This window comes from Mustela nigripes, chromosome 2, assembly GCF_022355385.1.
Source record: "Mustela nigripes isolate SB6536 chromosome 2, MUSNIG.SB6536, whole genome shotgun sequence".
Lineage (NCBI taxonomy): Eukaryota > Metazoa > Chordata > Mammalia > Carnivora > Mustelidae > Mustela > Mustela nigripes.
Genome location: NC_081558.1, coordinates 56,829,906 through 56,850,809, shown reverse-complemented (window position 1 = coordinate 56,850,809; position 20,904 = coordinate 56,829,906). Strand labels below are relative to the sequence as shown.

The following is a 20,904-nucleotide window of genomic DNA, read 5'->3' as shown; positions in this document are numbered from 1 at the left end:
GAAGGTTTTCTACCGGTTTCTGAGGACCGGAGAGAACCAAACAGGACCTGGCCCTTGTTCCTAGCTGGAAAAAAGATGAAGGTCACGTATCCTCATCTTCTGGCTGGTGTGAGAAGACGGGCTGACCTTTTTCCCTTCCTGCTTTTTGTCTCAAAACGGCAGTCCAGAGACATGGACCAGGAGGAAGCCCTTTGGCTGGAGGTGATTCCACCTGGCGCTCCTTTGATTTTTTACGTTGGTTTCTGCGTCTGTGAAATGAGCGTGCCCCTGCTTCTGAGTGGGCCGGACACGAGCATCAGACACTCAGGGTACCGTGGCCCCACGCAGAAATGCCGAGTCAGGTCTCTGCTGTCTTTGGGATTTTAAAGTCAGCTCTCTGGCCCCTCTAAGCCTAGAGGGCTCCCCTGACTGAAAACCGGGGACAGAGCAAGGCCAGCCCACCCCCGACCCCCCTGCCGGTGCCCAGCAATGTCTTCCAGTTGGCCTGCTTCTCCCACTGGGACTCAAGCTGGTCCTGGAGCTAGGTTTGAGGGCTCCATATGGTATCTGGTCTGAAGAAGGACAAAACCCTCCTCTTCTTCCTTCTCCTGCCCCCGGTGGGCCAGGCTTCACGACGGTTTTATCTTGGATGTCTTTGTGTGATGTTAAGTTTCTTAGAATTCACCTTTTCAACTTCTGAATCAGCACGAGATGTGGGGTATCCTTACAGAGCTCTCGGCAGTCCAGTCCCAGAGCCCCTTACTTATAGGCACACCCCACAGACTCACTGTAGACCCGGGTCTGGGGGAGTGCACACAGAACACCCTATGTACTCATGGAGGCACTGTATGCCAGGACAGTGGCTCTCGCCCCTGCATCCACACTATCCCTCACCTGCACTCCAAACTCCAGGTACCCTCCCTCTCTCTTGGGATCTTAGAGGTGAGCCCCGCCCCACCCCACCTGGTGTCTCTCCTAGAGCCAGATCAGGCCCTGCCAGGTCAATCAGGGCCAGGATTAGGAACCATATCCGGAAGGTGCCCCCAGCATGGCTCTCCACATCCTTCCCCTGCTTCTTAGTGTCAGCACAGGGTACAGCAAGGGCTCTCAACCCAGGGTCTCACCCCGTGGCCCTTAACGATGCTGGAGGCTGAGCCGGTGCTGCTTTGGACACTGGCCGCCAGGAGCCACCAGCTCTCCCCTCGGAGGGCTGCCTTAGTACAGAACATGGAAGGTCTCCAGCTAAGCCCAGGAGCAATGACAAGGGCAAGTGGGTCCTATGTCCTCTGGGAGACAGCCTCTTCCTGGAGACTGGTGTTGAGTAGCTTGACCGGGAAGGGGCAGGAGGATGTGGGGCACTTGCCGGGGAGTGTCAACCATGACTTGACTGATCTGGGCCAGGGGCTAAGGCTCAGTCACACCCGTGCCCCTGGTCCTCGTAGGTCCTTGATTTCAGGCTGGCAGGACTCTGAATGAGCACGGGGTCCCAGGCAAAGGAAGACCCTGTGGAGGGTGTCGGGTAGGGGCCTCCCAGCTCATGCCCCTCCCTCTACTCTCAGAATGTCAAGGGCTCCTGGAGGTCTCCTCGAGGGTCAAGCTATAACGGCCTCTTGGGTCTCCAAGGTCTCCATCTGAGGTGTGTCGTCTCCTGGAATGATGTGTGATCACAGCTACTCTCAGGAGTGGTGCCACGCCAACTGCGGAGTGCTAGCTTGCCTGAGGGGAGGCGGTGCCCCTGACACCTCGCCTCTTCTCCACGAGCTCATCTTGCTGAGGGCCGCGGTGGGTGGAGTAATGCTGCCTCTGGACAGCGGCACCCCGACCCAGTCCCAGTCCAGGGCATGGAATTCCTTGTCTCCAGCCGCAGAGCCCAGCATCTTCTGGGATGGCTGCCGACCCTGGCCAGCCTCCCTCACGAGATCCCAAGTGGCCCATTCCTAGTCTGGGGCCATGGCAGCTGCCAGCCCTCCGGGACCTGTGCCTTGCCTTCCTGGCTTCCTGGGTAGTGGAGGCTTTCTTCCCTGGGGACTTTTTTCATTATCTCAGGGGAAGACTCTATCCCTAGAGGTTTTCTTAGTTCAGAATGCCTCAGTGACAGTGGCAACAGGAACAATAAACAGAAAGTAGCCGAACCTCAGAGCTCTGTCTGTCCTATGGCCAGGGGCCTGGGCACGCAGCTCTCCTTGATTCCCAGGAGCTGGAAGAGACGTGGCTGGCTGTGAAAGCCACTCTGGCCATGGCGAGAGCCTCAGTTTCAACAGAGTCACAGTCACTTGAGGGGCTGCACATGGCCCCTCAGCCCTCCAGGCACTGCATTAGGTATCAAGAGAGGCCAGAGCTTACCTACTGCACAAACTCAAACAGAGGCTCCAGCCCCCAGCCTGCAGAGGCCCAGAGGAGTCCGGTATTGTTGAGCTGGGTTTAACAAGCCATAGGGAAAACCAGCGGTTCTCAACCAGGGGCAGTTTTGCCAACAAGGGGTGATTTTTGCCCCCCTCTCCCCAGAGGACACCTGGAAATTTCTAGAGGCATTACTGACTGTTATGACTGGGGGAGGTAGGCCTGGACTCCCGTAGGTAGAGGCCAAAGCCACTGCTAAACATCCTGCAGAGTGCAGGACGGCCCCCCACAGCACCAAATGTCAAGGGTGCTGGGGTTGAGAAACTCTGGGTTAACCCTCATGCTGGCAATGGATTTCTGATTTTTACCATGGGAAAAAAAATATGACAAGACCAAAAAAAAAAAAAAAAAAAAAAAAAAAAAAAAAAAAAAAAGTCAAAAAAAAAAAAAAAAAAAAGAGGAAGAAGAAAAAGAAAGGAAAAAAAAACCAACCCAAATTTCTGGGCAATGGCTAAGCCGCAGGAGGGCAGGACTGCTGGTGGGACAGGGTTGGGATGGGGTCCCAGGCGGGCTCTTGTCACAGGGCCCAGAGCTGGCCACCAGGTAGTGCCCAAGGCAGGGTGGGCTGGGTGAGCCCTTGGGATGGGAGGTGGCCGATTTCGGCCTGACAGGGTCTCTTCCAATGAGCCAGGGCCTATAATCAGGCTCCCAGGATAAGCTGCCTGGCTAGATGGGACAGGGGAGACCGGGGAACACGGGGTTGGCGAGGGAGGCCTGTCACCCACAGCTCCTCTGATAGCGATGCAGGCCAGGCAGGGCTGGAGCAACACTCACAGGCGGCTGGCCTCAGCTCAGAGGACCTGGCTGGGCGAGGGCTGCCAGCAAAGCTCCCTGAGGCTCTCTAGGCACACCCTCCACCCTGGGAAATCTGGGAGGCTTAGTGATGCTGCTGGCTTGGGTGTTAAGAGGCTGGCAGCAAATAAACACACACAGAAACAAAGAAACAACAACAAAAACCACAGTCTGCCAGGGCTCTCCCCTGATGTCCCAGGGGCAGCCGTGGCCACCACCTCGGGGCTGGGTGTGGGGGGGCCTGGGTTCCCCAGAAAGGGAGACCTGTGTGAGGGAAGCAAGACCAGGGACAGCGGGAGGGGGGCTCCAGACACAGTTTAGAGGGCTTCACTCCATTTCATTCATCAGCATAAAACACAGGGACGCAGCAGCACAGAGGACAAGGGACACATCCATCAGCGGGGCCTGGCTCACTCTGTGTGAGAGCAGTTTCCGGAAAATAAATAAAAGGATAAATGAAACCCCTAGAAGGAGAAAGGGAGAATGAGGGTAACCTCCTGGCTGTTCTGCCTTAACCAGTGGGTCCTGTTTCTGGGGGAATCCGGCTCTGCGTGGTCAGGTGTTGCTACAGTTTGGGGACGTTCACAGGGCAGTGCTCAGTTGGAACCCTGCCGCCGCCACTGGCCGCTACCGCAGGCCCTTGCTGGCACACGACACTTGCCCCAGCGTCCCAGTCTGAGTCCTGCGTGCGCTGGGCTAGGAAGGGGGGCCAGGCCCGGCTCTTACCCGCTTCGGAGAGGTCCCTCAGGGAGCTGCTGAGGGCACTGCGTTTGAGGCCCTCCCCGCTCGCATAGCTGTCGTCCAGGCAGGCCCGGCTCAGTGTCCCGTTGCCCGACTCCTTCTTGAGGCTGGAGCACTGGGACATACTGGGCCGCACGACGCCCTTCTGCTTCTCAAGCTCCGCTGAAACAGAGGAGGAGAGGGACTGGTGAGAGGGGACAGCCTTGGGGGCAGGCATGGCAACGCACCCTGGGGAGAAGTCAGGGCCCAGGGCTGTCTTGGGAAAGAGAAGGTGCGAATGCTGCCTTTCACAAAAGGGAGCTGGAAGGAAACCCTAGAAAGGAGGCTGGAGGGGCACGGGCCTTGGGGTCTGCAGGAAAGACAGTCACTTTGCAGGCCTGAGGGCAGACGAGGAGATGAGCCTGGTCTGAGGATAACCAAGGGGTTACCCAGCCTGGCTCGGGAGGGGGTGGCCAAAGGTGGAGATAGCCATGTGTCTCTAGGGATTGAGGCCTGGAGCCAGGAAAGAAAAGGATTATAATCAGCTTTGCTGGAACCCAGGGGATGGGCTTGGCTCTGACCCCATTGGTCAGTTGGGCCCTGACGTGGAAGACAAATAATCACCACACCAAAGTGCAGAGAGCTCAGCTCTGGCACGCTGGGAAAGCTGGTCTTCTGGGATGACCGGGGAACCGGGGCCCTCAAGGGACATGCCATGCGGTCCCACCAGCAGGATGGGCCTGGCCACGGAAGCCCCGGCTCTCACAGGGAGGCCTCTGCTGCCCTGCCCGCCATGCCGCCTCCTCTGGCTTCGGGCAGGTGGGCGGTCCTGTCGTAGGGCTTTGGGAAGGACAGGGGAGACCTCCCAGAGTCTACCGCGAGACCTCCCAGATAAGCCGGGGCTGCTGGCTGTCCCTCTCCAAGGGGCCCACGACTTACACTCTATCCTGTGCTTCTCCATCTCCTGCACTTCGGCAATGGACTCCCGTAGGTCATCAGTGAACTTCTTCCGGTCTTGAGGATTGGGCGCGTTGAAGTTTATTAACACTTTGATGTCTGCCCCGGGGACAGCAGATGTGAGCCGGATGCCATTGGGGTAGTCTGCAAAGGAGGAGGAGAGGAGAAGAACCCATGGGTCCCTGTGTGATCTTTGCAATTTCCCTCCCGGTCAAGAAAATACTAAGAAGTCCGAGAGCCAGGCTTTCAGCGGACATGTCTAGCCGGGAAGGAAAGGCATCCGCAGAGCAGACCACAGGGACTGCCAGGAAATCCTCATCTTCCAGCCTAGGTCCCTGTAGTTCCATCTATAAGTCAGGGTCAGATCTGGCTGATCTAAGCAGAAGCCAGAGCCCCCATTCTTCCTCAGCCTGAAGGTCATGGAGGCTGGACCCTTCAATTCAAGGTCCCTGGTCACTGCCTGCAGCTTGAGAAAGTGGCCAGGGCTGGAGTCCAGAGGGGGTGAGAGGTAGTGTCCTGTGCTGGGTGGGGAGTCTTATCTGGTCACCTCAGACTGTTTTCAGGGTACACTGAGCTCTGTTCTCTGCCAAATGGCCTCCACACCCTCGTTCCCTTGCATGTATCATGGGCGTTCTATGCTCAAGGCACTACGCCAAGGGCAGCATCTTTCTGCTCAGACCTTCCTGGTGCCACTTCTGAGCTCACAGGGTCCCTGTGGCTTTGGCCCCTGGCAGCACCTCTCTTTTCAGTGGGTGTCTGTAGGCTCTTCGCTCAAATACCAATCCCACTCTTGCTCAGACCTCGGTCAACGCTGGGAACTCAAACGCCTAGAGATCCAAACATGTTCCCTAAATGTAGGAAGCAGACCACATGAGACCTCGGCACGACAGAGCGAGTGGGGAGAGGGGCATGCAGCCCAAGACTACCACATGGGAATGCAGGCCTAGCGATGCCAAATCCCAGTTCTTTTTTTTTTTTTTTTTTTAAGACTTTATTTATTTATTTGATAGAGAGAGATCACAAGTAGGCAGAGAGGTAGGCAGAGAGAGAGAGGAGGAAGCAGGCTCCCTGCCAACCAGAGAGCCCAATGCGGGACTCGATCCCAGGACCCTGAGATCATGACCTGAGCTGAAGGCAGAGGCTTAACCCATTGAGCCACCCAGGCGCCCCCCAAATCCCAGTTCTTAAGAGAAGTTAGCAGTAACCACAAGTTCCATATGAAGATTTCAATTTCAGCTCAACAAAATAAAAAATAAATGTATAAATGGAATAGAACATAACTGACCTGGGACTGACCCATGGCTACCACTCTGAGATCCATGGTATGTATGAAGTCATGTCCCGTAGAAATGTCAGTGTCAGCTCTGGGGCTCCTGCCAGTGCCTTGTGTCCAGGGATGAGGGCTGAGCCCTGGGAATCTAAAAATGATCATGGGGCAGCTTCTGCCTGAGGATTCAGTCTGGTGGGGTCACTGCTGTGAGCATCATGGCCATTGCCACTCCTTCCAAGCGGGGGCCTGCTCCTCAGGAGGATGTGGGACCCTCCCTGGGGCTGCCTGGTGGAAACCGGGGCAAGGCAGGCTTCCTGGCCTAGGATGTGGCAGAGCAGGAGGTGGGGAGATGGTAGGGTCAGCATCCTGGGCTCTTGGGGGCACAGTGGGTGCCAGTTCCATTTAGGACAGAGAAGGGGTAAAGAGCCCAGATGCAAGCCCTTAGGCCCCAGGGTTTGGGATGGCCCAGCCACAAGTCCCTGGAACTTTCTCAACCTGCAGATGGACAGCTGATCAGATAGATGGTAGCTTGGTGACCTGTCCGAGAGGATGAGGGCTTCCCTGATGCTGGAGACACCACGACATTCCACAGGTGCAGGCAGCAGGACCCAGCCCCTACCCCTCATCTCAGGAGGCCTGGCTCAGCCTGAAGTTCAGGGACCTCCAACAAGGACGGGATGAAGAGGGAGAGGAAGAGGGCAGGGCTTGAGTACTGGAGAAGGACGAGATCAAAAGAAGAAGTCGGGAGTGGCAGTTCCCCGCCAGACTCCCTAGTCCCCACAGACCACTCACACCCAGAGAATTTTCAACAGCAGCTAAGCATAAATCCTGTTTCAGGGGCTGTTCTAAGTACTTCATGTGCATGCACTCAGCTAAATCTATGAGCTATCAGCCCATTTTATAGACAAAGGGAGTGGAGCCCAGAGATGTTACGGGAGCCAGGCCACAGAGCTGCTAAGAGCAAGAGCAGTGCTGGCTCCAGGCTCTCTGGCTGGGGCTGAGATCTTCTCCTCTACCTCCCCTCAGGCATGACCTCAATCTATTTGTTCACTTACATTGGCATATCACCTATGCCGTTTAACTTGAGGTTTTCCCCTGCAACATTTTATTGATGTAAATGCACTCTGCTCTAAATTAAGAAATCTCACCAGCCGTAAGCAGAAAGAATAGGAAAAGTAAATGTGATAACCACCGTGTATGATGTCACTAAATTCTTTCCCGTTACTGTTGCTTATCAGCCTCCTGGCCTATATGATGCTCTCCGCAGGTGACACAGGCCTAAGAGCATGCGCAGGAGAGCTACCCTGGGGTTCTGTCCTTGGGGAACCAGGCAGAAGGGGAGATCACTGGGGAGCACTGTGCTTCCTAATGACAGACTGAGAGCTGTGATGCCATCTCCCACCCCACGGTGCTGTGGCCACGTGTGGACGAGCACTCTAGGCCACATGCTCGTGGCCTGGCCATGGCAGGCCTCCCCTCCCCACACACACTTACACTGGTTCTCGAAGAGCAAGACCTGCATGCCGTACAGGGAGAAGGACTGTCGGAAGCTGTAGGTCACGGAATTCTTCTTTTTCTGGAAGATCTTGGTAACCTGCGGATAGCCAGAGACAGAGGCTAAGTCCCATCACCTGCCCAGGTGCAGCTCTGGGAGCTTGGGATTCGAAGTGGGCCTAATGTCAGAATGCTTTCAGTGATTCAGAGGTCAGGGCAGCCCCTGGGGCAGGAAAGGGCTGCACACTCATGCATATCCTGACACGAGTGCTGGCTGCTGTTGCTACAAGTACCAGGTGTCATGCTGGCTAGGAATGATGCCCGTCAGGCTAGCACAGAGGTGACAGGCACAGCATCCCCCAGGACCCTAAAGGTGCCAGGCCAGATGCTTAGGCCCAGGACCCCTCCTGAGTGCTCTGTATGCAAGATTAGTTTTGGGGGAGAAAACGGAGGCTCAGAAGTCTGAAGGAACTTGCTTGAGGTCAGGGACTCTTAACAAAGCATCAGAAACCCACAGATCTGTGTTCTAACCTCGGTAATCAGAGAGGACCAGCTGGGTCTCAGGCAGGTAGGGATATGGGGCAAGGGCCTCTAGCGAGAAACCTGAGGCATGGGAGAGACAGAGACCCAAAGGATAGGTTCGCCCTGCTACCTGCAGGGGTATCTTTATCCCCAGTGGCTAGCACCCATGCCACCTTTTTTCCAGGCAGGAGTGCCTCAGTTTCCCTTTGGGGAATCCCCTCTCTGCTACTTTTAGTCCAGTGGTCCTGCAGCTGGGCAGTGACCCAGGCTTAGCCAGTGAGGCAGCACTGCTCCTGCCTGGAGCCCAGGAGTGGCTAGGACATGGGCCTGGGAAGCAATGAGACCTTGGCTTGGACTCTTACGAAGAGAATCCCACTGGTGGCCAGGGATGCCAGGGAGGCCCAAGGGGTGGGGCAGGATGTAGCCTGCAGCTGCCAAGGCTGACACTCCCTTCTTGGACAGAGGCTGCCTGAGGAGGAAGCCTGCACAGCGGAGAGACAGCCCGACAAGGAGTCCTGCGGACACAGTTTGAGCCTCTGGGAATAGTTGAGGCTGAAGGCCCAGAGGCTCCTCTGGGCTTTTTCAGAAGCCAGCAAAGCCCTGTGTTCATTGGCAGCGCCATGAGTTAGACTCTGCCTCTGTGAACCCAAAGACCATGGGGCTAACTCCATCCCTGTGACCCACACCCCACCCCCACATGTGCCTCTTTCAGAGACGTGGCCACATGGAGACCACAGCTGCAGGTCAAGGGTGCCCTGAGTCATGCTCCCAGCCACGGCCTGCTGTGGGGAACCACATACCACCAGGAGGTCGTTAAACAGGAAGATTTCTCGCTGGTGCAGTCCGAGTTTCTGAGGCTTATTTGGGTCTGGAACCTCAAAGAGCCGGCAGTAGCAGACCAGCCTCCGATGGGGCAGAGAGAGCACCTGTGCGGGGAGGGAAGCCTTGCTGTCAGCCCCCTGCCCCTCGGCAGGAACCCGGGCAGCACATTCGAAACCCAGCCTGTGCGCCTGGCATCTGAAAATGACCTCTCCCACCAACCGCGCATAACAGAGCAGACACGTTTGGCCTCCTAGCAATTCTACCCCGCTCTTCCTCAGGAGCTCTCCTGAAGGGCTGTGGAAAGTGCCCCTGCTTCTAGTGATACCTCCTTTCCTTTCCTTCAGGCATGTCCCAGACTTCTTAGAGCATCATGTTCATGTTGCAGGACCCTCCACCCCGCAGTGAGAAATTCACCATCCGAGTCCCCAAAAGGTGCCTGTCACAGACATAAGCCCGTAGGTCTCTGTAAAGTTCTCTCCAGAGAGTATCTACTCTAGAGGGGGAAATTGAGGCACAGAGAGGTTGGGCAGCTTGCCTCAGCCACACAGCTAGGAAGGCACAGAGCCCCTCCTAGAGAATCCTGATGGTTCTGGTGCCTGAAAAGCCCTGTCCCAAATCCCCAGCCAGCTGCCAGAGCTCTGTTGGGCCTGGCCTGGGCCTCTGCTCTGAAAATGCCTAGCATGGGTTCATGTGCATCCCCACCTTGCTGAAGCCCAGGGTACTCTCAAGGCCAGGGGCAACGTGTATGGTGTCTAAGGGCTGTGGTGACAAGCCGTCTGGGAGGCCCAGTCACAGCTCTGAGGGTCCCCCAGCTCACGCAAGAGACAGTAAATTAGAAAAGGGCTGGCATGTGCTGTGTATCGTCATGGCAGGCAAGGAGGGTTCACTCTACCAACAGGTGCCCTGGGGCAGGGATGCCCGAGCTCATCTCACCCCTCGTTTACCGGTTTCTAAACCCAGTCAGGATAGGGATCCCTTTCCCCAGTCCTCGAACGGGGAGGGAACACATGGCCCAGGCTGGTGTGCTCAGGGAACGGCCCTGCTCAGAGCAAAAGTGTGAAGGGGAGAGGATGGTGGGAGGTGGGGCTGGAGAGGTGGGCGAGGGCTGGTCAGTATCCAGTGGACCCTCTCTGGGAGAAGCTGGTAAGAGCGGGGAGCGGACAGTTTTGTGATACTGACTCCTGCAGCCCAGGGCCGCCTGCTGAGAGGGAGCGACAGACACGTAAGGCATGTGCCATGTGCCTGCCAGGCGGGTGTGTCTCCAGGTGCTCCTGGGGTGAGCAGGCACACTTGCTCCAGGCCATGGCAGTGGAGTATCAGGGGTCAGAGCATGGGTCGGGTGGGAAGGGTCGTCTGTTTCGGGCACAGTGCCTCTGCGTCTGGGGATAAGCCTCGGCTTTAGAGCTCTGCCCGAGGGAGAGGGACGGAGACTATGTGCTTTGGCCAGCCGGCCCAACCCTCCCCCTGGGCCCGCAGTCTCTGGGCCTGCAGATTCGAGGCTGGGATCATTATGCAAATCAAGTTTCTCATCGCTCCAGAAATTAATTCAAGCAGTTAGAATTGTGGATCTGGGAGCCAGGAGATCGCAGTGATCTGAACAAAGGACACGGGGCCCAACCCCACGGCGGGCTATCAGCCAGAATGTAAAAGCAAAAGGATACTCACACAGCCAAGCCCATGATGCAGGGATCCAATCTAAGCAGGAAACATGAAACAAAGAAAAAAAGACAACAGTGATTGAAGAAATGCACCTGGGCCCAGAGAGAGCTAACAGGACTACATCCAAGTAGGTCAGCACCCCTCCTGTGGCTCCCACATCCTCTGTCCTCTGTCCAGACATGTCCCACGCAGTAGCTGGGGAGACCTTCTCGCTGCCAGAACCCCAAGGCAGCAATGAAGGCATTCCTGGGCCACCAAGGGACCACCGCAGGACTCTGGCTATTGGTTTCTTAAGAGCCACAGGCTCTTTTTTAAACAGAACCCAGAACCAATGGCTGTTACTCCCAATTAGCAGGAGCCACCCTACACCTGCAGTAATTCCCCCTAAGGCGCTGGGTTCCAAATGGCATCAGGGCTGCTGTCCAAAGCTGCAGCCAGTGAGGTGGGCCTGGGGTCACATGAAGTGGGGATGGGTGGGAGTGGGGTAGCCAGGGACACTGGGTCACCACATACCGGCTTCTTCCCCACGATGAGCTTCTCCACCTTCTGCACCTGGGACACATGGTCCTCATTGGTCTTCAGCTCCCGCTTTTGAATGCGCTCATAGATCCCGATCAGCATCTCCCGGGGAATGTCCTCACCATCGTCCACACCTGGATGGGAGAGCAGCCGCCAGGTGTCAGTGAGGGCCGGGGCCTAGGTGGCGGGGGCACCCCTCTGCTTCGGGCCCCCAGGCTCACCCCTCATTTACCAGTTTCTAAACCCAATCAGAAGAGTGATCCCTTTCCCTAGTCCTCAGCAGAACTAAAGGCTCTCTGGACCCACAGTCTCTGAACATCTTCAGTCCTTTACAAAGTGTCTCAGAATCCTTCCACCAGGACCAAGCCAGCACAGTCAGGCTCCAAGGCTTTATGAATATCAGCTTGGTAACAGGCCTGGGCTCAAGTTCCTGCTTGGTTCCCAAGTTCCCGACAGGCCACGTGACCGAGTCCCTAAGCTGGGGGTCCTGTTTCAGGTAGGTCACCGAGAGCACTGGTGGCTTCCCAGAGATCTTGTGAGGAGGCCAGAGCAGCCCAGGTGTTTCCCAGAAAGTGTGAATTCCGTGCACCTGCTGCTAGCTGTCATCCCACGTCACATGGCACAGAAGCTGGAGGCCTGGCCTTGAACCTGAGTTGTTCCGACAACAGGCACATACCCTTTTCTGCTAAACCCTTAACAACTGCTGTGAGGAGAACAGCCCCACTCAGGAGAGAAACCCAAAACCACACCAGTCCTCAGACTGCAGGCTGGCAAAAATCCTGGGGTTTGGTATCTGACACTGTTGGTGAAGCTGTGGGAAGGGGCCTCACACACTGCCGGTGGGACGGGGCCCCTGCCCTGGACCACTTGCCACTGGCTATCACAGTTATAAACTCAAAACCCTCCGGGCCACTGATTGCATTTGGGGGAATTTATCCCGTGGGACAGGCTCCACAGACAAGGTGACTCATTGGAGCATGGTTTCCAAATAGTGGAAGACTGGAATTCACCCATTTACCCGTTCACAGGAGACCGGTTAAGCCATCACCGCACAGGGGGGCCATGGAATATCACACACCTGCCAGGAAAATGAGCAAGGCCATAGGGAGCCGACATGGAAACACCCTTTGAGATTTGTTAAATGAGAAAAGCAAGGTGCCAAAGGGACGAGGGTAAAACCAGTCGTGCACGTTGGTACGTGTGTGAGCAGGGAAGCTGCGGGCAGTACACCAGGGACTGAACAACCTGGGTGCACAGCGAGGGTGGGAGGGGCTCCGCCACAGACCTTTCCTACTTTTTTTTTTTTTTTAAACAGACTATTTTTTTAGAACTGTTTTTTGTTTTGTGTGTGTTTTTAAAAGATTTTATTCATTAGTCACAGAGACAAAAGTACTCGTACAAGCAAGGGGAGGGGCAGAGGGAGAAGCGGGCTTCCTGCTGAGCAGGGAGCCGATATCCCAGGAGCCTGGGATCGTGACCTAAGCCTAAGGAGACACTTAGCTGACTGAGCCACCCCGGTGTCTCTAGAACTGATTTTTAGAGCAGTTAAGTTCACAGCAAAATTGAGGGGAAAGCACAGGGACTTCCTTATAACTCCTGCCCTCCAAGCCACGGATCTTTTACATCTCCATAGTTTTGCCTTTTCTGGAATGTCACATAGCTGAAATCCTGTGGTATGGGGCCTTTTCAGACTGGTTTCTGTCCCTCAGTAATAGGACTTGAAGGTTCCTCCAGGTGTTCTCATGGCTGCATAGCTCATTTCTTTTTTAAAATTTTTTTTTTTATTTTTAAAGATTTATTTATCTGACAGAGAGAGAGAGATCACAAGTAAGCAGAGAGGCAGGCAGAGAGAGACAGGGAAGCAGGTTTCTTGCTGAGCAGAGAGCCCAATGTGGGGCTCAGTCCCAGGACCCTGAGATCATGACCTGAGCTGAAGGCAGAGGCTTAACCCACTGAACCACCCAGGCACCCCAGCTCATTTCTTTTTAGCACTGAATGATATTCCATTGTCTGGATGGACCACAGGTTATCTATCCGTTCACCTACCAGAGGACATCTTGGTTGCCTCCAAGTCTTGGCAGCTGTGAATAAAGCTGCTGTAAATATCCATGTGCAGGATTTGTGTGGACATACGTTCTCAACTCCTTTGGGTAAATACCAAGGAACGTGAATGCCAGACTGCATTACTTTCTGTTTGCTTTTTTTTTTCTATCTATGTGAGGATAATACCCATTCAAAAAATCAAGCTACAGAATTTAAAAACAAATATCAATAAAATAAAAGCATTGCTCATCTGGCTTCCATGCCGGTGAGCTCTTCCTCCCCCACCCATGTTCCAATTCCCAGAAGTGCTCCTGCTGCTGGACCTACTGGGTGACCTGGGGTGAGCAATTCCAGAGAGCAAACATGTCCAGTGTATGTTGGGGCGGGGGAAGGCTTCCTCTACAAAGAACAAGCTGGATGTCTGCCCAGTGCAGAGTACCAGGTGGGCTTGGAGAGACCAGAGTCCTGCCCCCTCTGACATGCACCTGCTGTGTGATCTTGGGCGGATCCCCTCTCTCTCTGCCTCGGTTACCCTTCTGGAACATAAAGAAGATGCAACAGAACACTCCCAAGTTCCTGGCGGGGAAAGATGGGATTTGGTGGGAACAGCCTGGGCTTAGAAGACAGAACCAGCAGCTTGCTCTGTTGAGCAGGGGGGGATAACACCCCCCCGCCCCCGCACAACCCCTGAGACTGCTGGGGATGGTCAGGTGCAAGGGCAGATATACACCGCAAAGCCACTGATATGAGGGCAGCTGTCTGGCAGTATCTGACCCAGGAACCCCATCTCTCCCCTGACCTTCTTTCCTCTGGGCTAGTCATTTCTGGCTCCCCTTGTTGTTCCCCATACAGGGAGGGGGTCCCAATTATGTGGGTGAGGTTTCCAGGCAGAAAAAAAAAGTCATAGTCCAGTCACCAGACCCTTACACCCCCCTGGGCTTGCCAACAGCATATAGCGTACAGCCTGTATCCTGCGTCCTGGGGCCACGTGGGACTCTGCGAAGACCAGGCTCAGCCCTGCGAGGAGTGAGGTCTAGGGCCGATGTAGGAGAGCACATTGCTGCCTCATCAAAGCATCTGCTGGTCGAGCTCATGCGCTCTGGGGCTGACTTGACATTAAGTAAGTTCCCAGACTCCTTAGCTTCCTAGAAACTCTAGCTAAGACCTGAACTCCTTGGGGCCCAGGCTCCCCCTAGACCGAGCAGAGGGCCACACATCCTGAGTGCTCAGTGCAGGGAATGGCCATCGCCTGGGTGGTCTGCACGGAGCCGGGCCCCTGGGCTTCCCTGACGCCCCAGCTGGGAAAAAAGGGCAGACCCGTCCACTCTGGGTGGGCGTCCCCTTAGCCGGAGTGTTGCAGGGGTACCCACCACCAGGGGGCGCGCGAGGACAGTTCAAATCCCAGGAGGGTCCTCCTGTCCCAGGAGAAGGGGTGACAGAGCAGGGGGGCTTTGCAGGAAAAAAAAAAAGGACAAGAGAAGTACATTTAAATGGCTCAACAAGCTCACAAAGTTGGACTTGATTTAAACCAGCTTTTTCCTTTCTTAAAAACACGACACCCTCAGGGGCGCCTGAGAGCCTCAGACAGTTAATGACTGACTCTTGATTTTGGCTCAGGTCATGATCTCAAGGTCGTGAGACTGAGCCCCTGTCAGGTTCCACGCTAGGCGTGGAGCCTGGCTAAGATTCTCTCTCTCTTACTCTGCTCCTACCTCCCTCTTCCTCTCTAAAAAAATGTATGTGCTTGTGTGTGTGTCTGTCTATACACATATTAACGTGTCTGTGTACCTGACACGCTTTCTGAGGGGACCTCGGCCTGCTGCAGCTGCTATTTCCCCAGGAGAGGGACACAGACCCTCCTCTTCCTTCCAGGGACTCCAGGCACATGAGGACATGCTATCAGCTAACACTGTGCCCCCTGGGAGACAGCTGTCCCCTTTTCAATGCCTTTCCTTCACAATGATACCAGGAAAGCCTCCCTTCCCTCTGCCTACTTTAGCACCTTAGCCTTGGGGCCTGGCCAGAAGCAGCTCTGGTGCTCTTGTCCACTGAGTTCATTTTTATAGTGACTACCTAAGTGCAGTGAAGAAAATGGGCTTCCTGTTTATAGTGATGTTGGAAAGTTCCTCTAAAACACACACACACATACGCTGAGGCAGGTCCGTTTCATGAGGAACATCAAGCGTAGGAGAGAGGGGCACAGCAGTGATGGGGACAGTGTGTGCCAACCCCTCTGCCTGGTCCTCGCCTGCCTGGGGCACCCAGCACCAGGGCTCCTGATTGTGCTCCTTCACATTCCCTGATCTGGCCTCTGGGGACTGTAGTGGGTCCTCCTGTGCTGGGTCAAGGTTTCTTAGGCTGGCCCCCTCCGTCCCAGCACCTCTATCTGTCAAACCCCTGTGCATCCTTCCGGAACAGGCTGAAAATGTCACTTTCTTCCCAAGTGAGGTTTGTGGCACCACGAGACCCAGTCAGTGCTCCCACTGTGTGTGTCACTGTTACAGTAGTCAGCCCTCTTCAGGGTCATTTGTGCTGTGTTTGTGGAACCAAGGCTCACCCTGGGTCCCCGCCCCCGGCTCTACGCTGTGCCTAGCTGGGCATGCAGAGGGCATTGGAGAGACAGCTGTATGCCGGAGCCCAGGGCCCAGGGCAGCTCACCTCGAAGGTTCTTGACGAAGTCCTCCAGCTTCATCTTTCGCTCAGGTTTGACGTTGGGGCTGTACATGTCTGTGTTGAGCAGGATGATGGCAAATGCCAGGATGAAAATGGTGTCTGGGTTCCGGAACTGCCGAACCACCCCGGGGTTGCAGATACAGTACCGCTGGCTGGAGGCAGGGAGAAGGAGCAGGATCAGGACCTCCTCAGTCAGGGCTGGACGTGGGTCTGCCCCTGCCTCAGGACAGCGCCGCTGCTCAGGCCCCGATGCTGAATAGCTGAGGCTGGTCACTGTGCTAGGAGCCTCGGTTTGCCCATCTGGTCAATGGGGGTAACACCCGCTCCTCCTTACGATAGTTACATATACTTCAGCCATCTGTCCTGTACCTGGCGAAGGCTGCTGAGGGAGAGGACTGCAGCCCCCCATCTCTCTCGGAATTGGAAGCCGCCCAGAAGGTGAAAAAGTTCGGTCAGTGGGATATGAGCAGGAGGGATGTGGGCATCTTTAAGGCTGTACATTAAAGGGCAGAGCCCACTCTCTTCCCTGCCTGGAATGGGGGTGCAATGGTGTGTGCTGGACCTGCTATCTAGGACCTTGAGATGAGAGGAGCCTGGCTCAGGGAGGGGGTGGGTGAGGTGGGCAGACTGGAGAAGAGGAACCAGGGCATGTTATGACCAAGGCAGGAGCCATTGGAGCTCAGACCACCGGGATTCAATCCTGTCTTCTCCATTAATGCTGCCACCTCCAGGAAGTCCTCCTGGAAGGAAGTACCTGAACGACCCCCTCCCAGGGCCCCAGGGTTGTCCTCCTGCTGTGTCCTCATTCCCTACCTTGGCCCCACCGCTGGTGATGAGCCCTGAGGGCTGGGTCAGTGACTGACTCTGTCTCCCACACCCTGCTTGGGCATGAGGGATCCTGCCCAGTCACTGTGCACACAGTCCTGGGAAGAATGAGTATGGGGTGGTAGCCGACCTTGACTGTGGGCTCTCTCTCGTGCCAGGCACTGGGCTAAGTGTGCACCCACACCCAAAGTGGTTTAGTTCTTCCACTCTAAGTTAAGTGTTTTTTGTGATCCCCACTCTACAGGCAAGGACACGAGGCACAGAGAGATTAAGTAACCCATGCAAAGTCACAGAGTAAGTAAGTAGCACAGTGGGTGTTAAGAGCCAGGCCAATCGGCTCTGCAGCTTGTGTTCTGTGAGATGGGCTGCCCTTTGTGAATGGGCAGTGACGACACAGACTGACGAATGGGTGATGCTCGTGAGGACCTGGAGGGACACAGACTGTCCCAAAGTCTGGTTCTAGAGATAACCAACACAGGACCTGGCATACAGAAGGGGCTACTTACTACCTCATCCTCCAGGCAAGTTCAGGGCCATCTGCCTTGGGGACAGGGCTGGAGGGGGGATTTGGGCCCTAAGCCATGGGCCTCAGAGCCCAGAACCTTCCCCTTCCTGACACCCTCCCATGCCCTGGCCCGCCCTGCCCCCAACCTGAACGCCTCGATGAGCCGCTCCACCTTCTGAGCCTCCCCTTGGACCCGGATGTGTGCCTGGAACTTCCTGAGGGCTTCATCTAATTCCATGGCAGAGAAATCCATCTCATCCACCACGCAGCTGAAACGAGAGACCAAGGCCCCATGAGGGTCTGCTGCCTGTGCAGTCCCTGCCGGCCCTCCTGTTGGGGGCAGAGCAGCATGGGAGCCCATGCAGCGCAGGCCGTGAGCTGCCCAGAGCCAGGGGACCTGGCCGCCTCTTGTCCAGAAGGGCCCTCCACCTGGCTTCCTCCAATCACAGAACACTTCAGATTACAGCCCAAAGACCCCGCCCCACAGTGCTTCTGGGGGAGTCTACAGACCCCCGGAAACTATAGGAAAATGTTGCTGAAAATCTCTGTAATTTTTTTTTTTTAAGATTTTACTTATTTATTTGACAGAGACAAAGATCACAAGTAGGCAGAGAGGCAGGAGGGGGCAGTGAGGGGGAAGCAGGCTCTCTGCCGAGCAGAGAGCCCGATGTGGGGCTCAATCCCCGGACCCTGAGATCATGACCTGAGCTGAAGGCAGAGGTTTAACCCACTGAGCCACCCAGGCACCCCTCTGTGAGTAATTTTCTACAGAGGGCCAAAGCCTGTGGTCTCTACTCAGGGCACAAATGGCTTGCAGCATGCACATCACACAGGGCCCAGAATGCTCGTCCCTGCTTGAGTCTTCTTGCACTGACTGTGAGGGATGCCAGCCATGTGCTCCCATCTCCTCCAGGAGAAGGCAGAGGCTGGCCGCTGGTCTGTCGGGCAGTGACCGTGCACTGAGCCCATCTCCCCATGCCAAAGGGCCTGGGGAGAGCTGCCTGGGTTTTGCCGGCTGTCTTTCAAGGGGCCTCTTGGAGGACCTGTGCCATACTCATCTGCCAACCTGCCAATGGGAGCAGAGCCTACAGAATCGGCTGGTAACTGGGTTTTGTCTGGTTCCCCTCAACCTAGCCCTGTCCTCCCGAATGCCGTGCTCTGTCCTCTGACCCAGATCCCTGGACAAAGAAGGTGGGGTCTGTCCCACGGACCCACTCAGCAGGCTGTGGTGTCCAGTGGATCTATGTTTAACAAAGCCGTGGCCACCCCTGGGGGCACTGTGGAGGCCTCGGCCGTGAGGGGCCTCATCCTTGCTGCCAGGGCCCTTGCTCTGCTGGGTCTGATGGGTTTGGACATAAACAGTAGTGCCCCCGACCTTCTCTGAGAGCTCCTGGCTCTGGAGGAGCCATCCTTCAAGGCTGCTGCTGAGCGGGTGGGGGAGGGCAGGGGCCACATAAGGAATAATTTGCTGACTAGCCTCTGAGCTGGACGCCTGGTGTGGAGGGTCGGGGGTGTGTGGGGGGATGAGGATTGCTGCTTCCTGAGGCTGCTGCTATTTTCTGATGGGGGAGAACAATGCACGGATTTCCTACGGACCAGCAGCTAGCTTGGGGGTTGGGGAGAGCCTGGGGGGAGCACAGGAATGGCTGCAGGGGGTGGGGGGCTGGCCCAAGACCGTCTTAGGCCCAAGCCACTAAGGACCTCAGCTGTTTCCCCCTGAACTGCTTCCTGAGGCTGGTTTAAAAGGCAGGAGAGGAGGCACTAACTCTATGAACAAAGCAGCAGATCCCCCGCCCCCCCCCACCCAACCCCCGTTAAGGGCCAGAAAAGAAATGGCAAGTGGGGAGAAGGCAGCCCAGGTGGGCATGCCTGGCCACGGAAGGGCACAGACGCCATTCTGCTGGGTACTAGCTAGAGCAGCCGCCAAAGGCTGTGGCTCACTGCGTCCTGTGCGTCTGTGCACATGCTGGGTATACGTGTGACTGAATAGGTACGTGTGCCTAGAAGTCTACGCGTGTGGGGGTGGGGAGCACCCGGGCCAGCCCTTCCCTGAGCCCGGGGTTTCCTCACTTGCGTAAGAGGCCTCAGGCAGCTGCCCACCTCCTCCTAGGGGCGGCTGCAGACATGGGCACACAGGTGGCCGTGGCCGGGCTCTTCCTTACAGCGAGGACGCCCCAGGAGGCCCACTGCCCACCCCCTTGGCTTTGTTCTCTGGATGATGCAAGGCACTGCCCTTGTTACTAATGTTTGCTGTCTACCCCACTTTGATTCTGCTCCTGGTCTACATCTCGGTGTGTAGCTGCCTGATCAGAAATACCCTCAATGATAGGCCTGGAGATTCTCCCCCAGGGCCCGGAGCCCCACTATTCTGTCCTTTCCCACAGCTTTGACCCCTCCTCTGTGAAAGGGGCTTAAGCGAGACCCGACACACACACCTGTGTGTTTGAGGATGACGCAGGGCCAGAACACAGTATAAACACAAGGGTCCAGCTACTGGGGGCCTTTCTACTTAGGGCAGTCTCAAGGAGGAATGGAGAGATTTGGGGTACATGTTCTCGAAACTGTCAGCGGTTTCCAGGGAGCAGGAAACCGGATTTTCTGCAGAGTTCTAAGTAGCTGGGAAGGTGGTAGCTGCCAGCCTTGGTTGGACTCTTACCTCTAGGTCTCCCAGCCGGGAGAGGCAGGAGAGAGACACAGGGGAGACAGGCACTGGGGTCCCTCTGGGCTCCTCACGCCGCACCCGGCCCCCGCCCAGCCCAAGGGCATGTCAGGACGGCTGGCAGTCAGGCTGGGAGAGTGAGCTCAGACCTCCAACCCTACTCCCCCACCCCGAGCATGGTGGTGGCTCGGCCCTGCTGGAGAGGGATGGAGGGGTCAAAGGTGCACGTTGGGGGACCTGCAGGGTCGATGTGTGAGCTGTAGTGCCGGGGGGTGGATGCACGTGTGTACGCCTGGTAGGGGGTGACGTGCAAAACCACGTGGGGTGTCTGTGTGCATCTAGGAGCAAGGAAGAGCTAAGGGGTGGATTTAGGCCGTGTTCCAGCGGCGCAGGTCCACACACCCGCCCCCACACCTCCTGGCCCCGGAACTCACTCGAGCACGTCCCGGTTGAACTGCTTCTGCCGGTTGCCCAGGAATTCGCCGATCATCTGTCTGCTGAGGCCCTTGCGCTGCAGCAGGAAGTGGGCGACCCCCACTGGTGTGTCGGGCACAAAGCCGCGCTCGATGAGGTACTGGACGCCCTTCTCAGGCTTCCTGGTGAGGGTGGGGTGAGAGACAGGCTCAGCCGTGGCTGCCCCGGCCCCTCCTGGCTGGCCCTCCTCCCTGGGGACTCTGGGTGCCCTGCCCTGGTCCGTGCAGAACTGTCCGACCCAGAACTGTGCAGACCCTGCACCAGGCGGAAGCTGGGACTGGGCCGTGGGCCAGTGCGGGGCTGCTGGTACCGGGGCAGGGACCGAACCACTGCCCCCCGTGTTCTGCACTGCCCCATACACCCCTTGGTGTAGAAGTCACTGCCCCGTGTTTCACTTGCAGGCAGACTGGAACCCCTTGCCCAGCACATCCTGGACGGTTCTCCGCCCCACCGATAGCAAACTACCTTTTCTGTAAGGACTTCCTGAGTTAACACAGTTAGGTGCCTGGAACCACATGTGCACGAAGCACCATGGAAGGTTCTCACAACTAGCCCCAGCTGAGAGGAGAGGAAGTGAAGTTGCAGCCTTGA

At 56.3% G+C, this 20,904-nt stretch overlaps 1 protein-coding gene across 11 annotated transcripts in view; it reads right to left on the bottom strand.

Annotated features, from left to right (window-relative positions):
• The window catches only part of IQSEC1 (IQ motif and Sec7 domain ArfGEF 1), a 372,084-nt gene that overhangs the window by 7,319 nt on the left and 343,861 nt on the right, over window positions 1-20,904 (bottom strand). For all 11 annotated transcript variants that reach the window (XM_059390420.1, XM_059390414.1, XM_059390415.1 and 8 more), the window contains 9 exons: window positions 20,274-20,435; window positions 17,327-17,449; window positions 15,836-16,002; window positions 11,129-11,268; window positions 10,622-10,651; window positions 8,935-9,060; window positions 7,613-7,712; window positions 4,831-4,992; window positions 3,898-4,074 (listed from right to left, as the gene is read on the bottom strand). In XM_059390420.1, coding sequence (XP_059246403.1) covers window positions 3,898-4,074; window positions 4,831-4,992; window positions 7,613-7,712; window positions 8,935-9,060; window positions 10,622-10,651; window positions 11,129-11,268; window positions 15,836-16,002; window positions 17,327-17,449; window positions 20,274-20,435 — 1,187 coding nt within the window. The remainder of the gene's footprint in view (window positions 1-3,897; window positions 4,075-4,830; window positions 4,993-7,612; window positions 7,713-8,934; window positions 9,061-10,621; window positions 10,652-11,128; window positions 11,269-15,835; window positions 16,003-17,326; window positions 17,450-20,273; window positions 20,436-20,904) is intronic.